This window comes from Maylandia zebra, linkage group LG23 (assembly GCF_041146795.1).
Source record: "Maylandia zebra isolate NMK-2024a linkage group LG23, Mzebra_GT3a, whole genome shotgun sequence".
Taxonomy (NCBI): domain Eukaryota; kingdom Metazoa; phylum Chordata; class Actinopteri; order Cichliformes; family Cichlidae; genus Maylandia; species Maylandia zebra.
The window spans coordinates 10345480-10351479 of NC_135188.1; the positions used below are offsets into that span (position 1 = coordinate 10345480).

The following is a 6000-nucleotide window of genomic DNA, read 5'->3' on the forward strand; positions in this document are numbered from 1 at the left end:
AGTAAAAACCAAATGAATGTCTGAGCAGTTTATTTTCATAGATGGGAGCCACAACAACAAGAAATTCTGACAAGACAGGGTAGAAATGAAAACACACACACACACAGGTGAACGAAGGAGCTGTGCAGGTGAAGGCTGAACGTAAAGATGGAAAGATCAAACACAATTTGAGGAAACGTTTAAATAAAACACGAAGCTGCAGCTCAAACACATCGATCCCTCTGAAGGAGGAAGGTGACATAGACACGCACAAATGCATACACAATGAGAGGGAAACTTTCATAAGCAGCCTCAGAGCAGTTTATGCTAATGAGGCTGAGACACACACACACACACACACACACTCTCTGCTGTAATGACGATGAGTTTGAAAAATGCGTGTGTTTGCTCAGTGGGTAAGCAATAATATCAATATTTACAGCTTTGATTGCCTGACAGGTCAGAGTGCTCTGTCACCAGCGTGCCTGCTAACATCGTCAGTCCTGTTTGGAGTGTTTAACATCGTTTAATTGATCAGCTCTCAAGACATAAAATTTTTAGATGTCTTCATCATTATCACCAGATTCACACAGCAGTGCTACATTTTATTGCTAAATTATTTTTGTAATTATGGTGGAAGATTTCAGTTTTATTTTGAAGTGACAATCTGCACATCTCACTTAAAGCTGATACATCGCAGGTTTTACTTTGAAGAGGTCTGCCCGTTTGTTTACAGGAGGAGGAGGAAACGTACCTGCAGAAAGCCGACACGCTGAACTCGCTGATGAACGCCGTGACTGACAAGGTGAGAGGGGGCGAGGTTTCGTCGAGTGTTGGTTTGCATCCTCTGACAATCCCACAGTTTAACTGGCCAAGGGTCAGAAACAAACTGACTGTGAGCCTGACATTCCTGTCAGTCTTATTGATTATTGATAGCAATGGTGGTCGGAGATGGTGTGAAGAAGGCAGCTCTATTGGTCAGCCCTGTGTGTGTCTGGAGCGTGGGGTCAAAGTTCAGAATCTGAGACTGCCTCAGTTCAATTGAGTTTTATTTATACAGCGCCAAATCACAACAACACTCACCTCAAGGTAGTGGTCGGCGATATGAGGAAAATCTTATTTGCACGATATATATCATGATATGTTTAAATAACCTACAAAAACAAATGTTCTTATCAACCATATAGTGCCTAACACTGCATCGGTACACTCATTCAAATCGACAATTCAGTGGTTTCATATTTTCATTCATATTTTTTGTATTAAAATGTTTTATTTAACTATGTTTTTTAACAATCCGTTATACACAGAGGTTTTTAACGGATGACAATCCTGTGACAGTTAAGTCTCTTTCGGTGGTCAACACTAGACCTTTTAACAAACAAACGCAAGATCACAGCAACAAAAACATCAAACAAGAATTCACGAGTAAAAATAAAACAAACTTCTGTGCTTATAACATTTAAAATTTGTAAAATAAAAAATATAATGATCAACAGAAACAAAAGTCTAGACAGTCAGTATAAAAACGACTGACCAAGAGCAATTACAGGTATCAAAGCTGTTTTTCTTTGTGTGTGCACAGTTTAAAACAGTCTTCATTTTGGACTACACTGGGTTTTGTAGTGTTTTTCATGCTGATTTCAAATCTGTGTTTAGTTTTTCCGTAGCACGTACAGTTTTTGTGATAATGCTAGTTATATATTGCATAATAGTTGGTATAATTAGCCTAAGCATGTAACCAGATTTAACGACAGTTCCCTGTGTTTTATGTTACATACGGCATTAATTGCAATTGATTTCAGTTGTTACCGTGCCTAGATTGTATTAATCATCCAGACAGTTGCTCTTATGTGTGTGGTTCATTCAAGACAAAAGCATGTCTCCCGATTACTATAGACCTTAGGAAGATGTACAAATTGTACTTTGGCTGCCCTCTGGGTGACCAGGATAAATCTTGGGCTCAACATGTCATCTGCAACAGTTGTTCCAATGGACTGCAGCACTGGCTAAATCTGTGAAAATCAGCAATGCCATTTGCAATCCCGATGGTGTGGCAGGAACCACGAGATCATCTCAACAATTGCTATTTTTGCCACGTGAATACAACAGCATTCTCATTCAAAAATAAGCACAAAGTTGTCTACACCAGCCTGGATTCTGCAATAAGGCCTGTTCCTGTGCTGCCACATGATGGATTCGCTTCTGTAGAAGGTGACGAGGAAACGGTCAAGGTGCCTCTGGTTACAATCTAGAGCCATCAGATCTGTTCTGGCTGATGAAGATTCAGAACCAAACAAGCAGAGCTAAACTATCTCGTTCGTGATCTAAATCTATCGAAAGACAAAGCAGAACTTCTTGCTTCGAAGCTTAAGCAGAAGCATTTGTTTGCCAAGGGTGTTACTGTAACTCACTACAATCATAGTTGAAGTCATAACTTGACAGCGTTCTTCACAACTGACGGCTCAATGTGCCATTGTCATGACATCAACAGACTCTTCAGCATGTTCCAACTAAATGGTGTCTTTTCATTCTTTACAAAAATGCTCGAAGGCACTCCTACTCCATAACGGAAATGCCAAACCAAGTGTGCCGATTGCCCATTCTGTTCATCTAAGGGAGTCCTATGACAACATGAAGACACTGCTTGAATCATTTGGGTATAAAACTCATTAGTGGAACATCATCGGTGGTGATCTGAAGGTGATTGGTATGTTGACGGGAATGCGAGGAGGATTCACCAAATACTGCTGTTTCCTGTGCCTGTGGGACAGCCGATCTACTGCGGAACATTATGTCAAGGGTGACTGGCAGCCACGAGATGCCTATGAGCCAGGAAAAAGCAGTATCGAGTTTCTGCCTCTGGTTGAGCAGTGTAAAATATTTTTGCCGCTTCTCCATATCAAGCTAGGCTTGATGAAGAATCATGTTGAGGCCATAGGCAAAGGGAATTCATGCAGTTTTCAGTACCCCACTGAAAGGTTTCCAAACATAAGCGGTGTAAAAATGAATGAAGGTTTATTTATAGGTCCACAGATCAAGTTCATTTTGCAGAATGAAGGCTTCAAACAATCTCTCTCAACAGCCGAGTTCAAAGCTTGGGAGGAATTGAAGTGGCTCTGCAAAAGCTTTCTGGGCATCCACAAGTTTTCTGCATACATGGAAGGAGTTCAGCTTCTGCTTGATTCCTACCAGAAACTGGGCTGTCGCATGTCATTGAAAATAAATACACTTCCTGCACTCAGGCCTCGAGTTCTTTCCAGAAAATCTTGGCATGGTGAGTGATGAACAGGGAGAGCATTTTCATCAGGACATGCAGTTAATGGAACTTCGCTACTAAGGTTTCTGGAATGAGAGCATGATGGCTGACTACTGCTGGACGCTGTAGCCTGACAATCCAGACACAGTGTGCACAAGAAAATCATATGCTAAGGAATTTTTGAAGAAACAGTGGTAGCTGACTGCCACTGATCATCATATCTATGCCACAGTGCGTGCCTGACTGAAAATATTGAAACAGTTGCTTGATTGGTGCCTGTTTAATAAAAACTGTGAAGGTCCATTGCAAACTAATATTACTCATAATTCAAAATTATCTGGCTGATGTAACTGAAAAAAATTTGAAAGCAGACCTGAAATCAGCATGAAAAAACAGTTTAGAAAAGTGTTTTGTGGTTTCTGATGATTGCAAAAAAAAAAAAAAGAAATAAAATTGTTGACCTGTGTAGTTTTACGGCATGTTTTTGCAAATTACTGCATTTTGTGCAGCATTGTCCTTGTGAAATCCAAATGACAGCGAGTCTGAAACTCCAGCTGTCGCTATATTTTTCCCTGTCTGGTAGTATATTAATGCGCATGCTCAGCCCAGTGTGGCAGGTAGAAAATTTTGGGGTGGGGTGGGGGTTAATGATGCATTGGCAGCGTGTGTGAGGAAAAAAATCTCAGTGAATTATATGCAGACAGCTTAATATTGCCGTGGCAATTTATACTCAATGGTTACAATAAAGCCGCTTTAACCGTTGTATGTGGAAAAACGTGATATATTGCACACCCCTACCTCATGGTGCTTTATATTGTAATGTAAAGACCCTACTATAATTTAAAGAAAACCGAATACCCCACCAATCATATTGACCCCCTATGAGCAAGTGCTTTGGTGACAGTGGGAAGGAAAAACTCTGTTTTAAAGAGAAGGAACCTCCAGCAGAACCAGGCTCAAGCTGGCGTGGACATCTGCTGCAATCGGTTGAGGTGAGGGGAGGAGACAGGACAAAGACACACTGTGGAAGAGAGCCAGAGATTAATTATAACTAATGGTTTGATGCAGAGAGGTGTATAAACACCTGATTCAGCCCTAACTATATGCTTTAGGAAAAAGAAAAGTTTGAAGCCTAATCCTATAAGTAGAGATAGTGTGTCTCTCCTGAATCCAAACTGGAAGCTGGTTCCATAGAAGAAGGGCTTGAAAACTAAAGGCTCTGCTTCCCAGTCTACTTTTAAATACTCTAGGAACAGCAAGTAATATGAAGATCAATTAGGGTCCAGCTCAACCCAGCCAATCAGATAACAGTATTTACTGTTTGCTGGGTAAATATTTTCCCACCTTAGTCCATCATAGGATGATCAGAAATCATGTTTCTTACCTGTTGGCTGGTGTCTGTGGCATCCCTGGAAGAAGTCGTGGTCATCTTTAACCAAAATGCTCATTTTTAGCTTGTAACCAACGTGACACAGCAGCTGTCAATCATTAGCACTTTGAAGCTTCGTTATGAGCGTGTCTGCTGCCAACGTCATCGTGTTTTCAACCCAAATGTGGTGATTAATGGGAGGTTCTGACTGTGACAGACTGGTTCACAACCTGTCAATTACAAGTCATCAGCCAACGAGTGTACAGCAAAAACCCTCCATTTTGAAAGAGTTACAAATTAAACTTGATTGAAACTTGATGTCAGGACTGAGTCTTTTTAGAACCACAACTTTCACCCCCTAGTGAGTGGCCGCTAGAAAGAAAGCATGTTGAAGTTACAGTTACTGTTGGTACTGTTGATGATCATAATAGGGGCAAACACCTAGCGGCAGGATCATCTGGTGCAGAACCAGTCATGTATTGTATTTAAAGGGACGGGAAAAAAGTGATTTTGGTGAGCTCGTTGAGCAGAGGACGATGTTTGGAGACAGATGACAGAGATTGTTTTTTTTTTTTTTTTTTCTGTGATGTGTAATTGCTTGTTTTTGTTTGTGTTTTCAGTCGGTGTTTGGTGATTGCGAGAACACGAAGGTTAGAATCGCTGAGCTCGAAGAAGAAGTTCAGACTCTGAAAAAAATGAACAAAGATTTGTACGACTTCTCCAGCCAGCTGCTCACCAAACCAACATAAGTGCACTCACACACACAAACACACACTGTGATGGGTTTTTTGTTTATTTGTTTTTCTACAAAATAAAAGTTTTTGGAAAACTTCCTGTGTGTGAGCCTATTATTCCTTCTGGGTGATTTTGGGTCACGTGCCGAGACCGATTCAGGTGACTTCCAGACTTTGAACCTTTAAAATGTTGTTTAACAGTCATTGACATGGGTGGATCTGTCTGTGAACACGAAATGTAATCAGATTACCTTTAGATTACACTTGTTACTTTCAGCAGCTGCTTCGTTAAACTCGTCTGGTTTAGAAAGTCATTTCAGCTATCCATTTTTACTGAGATATTCACACGAAGATCCAACATTTGTCCATCATAGTGACCAATAATCATTCACTGATCAGCCTGATAAATGACTGATCACAGGGATGTAAATGGGGAATCTGCAGTAAATGTAATCAGATTACATTTCCAGAGCTCTCCGTTACAAAGATGGAGAGTCAGGCTTAAGAAACTCAGAGTTTTAGCTGATCCAGCTTCCTGGATCAGGGTCCAGGTCCTGAAAACCAGAGAAGAATTAAATTTCAGGTTCCACTTTGTCCACATCTGTACAAAGGTGTGCAGCAGCTTTTCCAGGTGAATTACTTTGTACACACATCAACAC

At 40.7% G+C, this 6000-nt stretch overlaps 1 protein-coding gene across 1 annotated transcript in view; it reads left to right on the forward strand.

Annotated features, from left to right (window-relative positions):
- wdr18 (WD repeat domain 18) overlaps positions 1-5439 on the forward strand; it is a 21059-nt gene extending 15620 nt beyond the window's left edge. The window contains exons 9-10 of the mRNA XM_004557039.4: positions 716-784; positions 5228-5439. Of these exons, the coding sequence (XP_004557096.2) occupies positions 716-784; positions 5228-5356 (198 nt within the window). The 3' untranslated portion in view covers positions 5357-5439. The remainder of the gene's footprint in view (positions 1-715; positions 785-5227) is intronic.
- Positions 5440-6000: the final 561 nt, after the last annotated feature.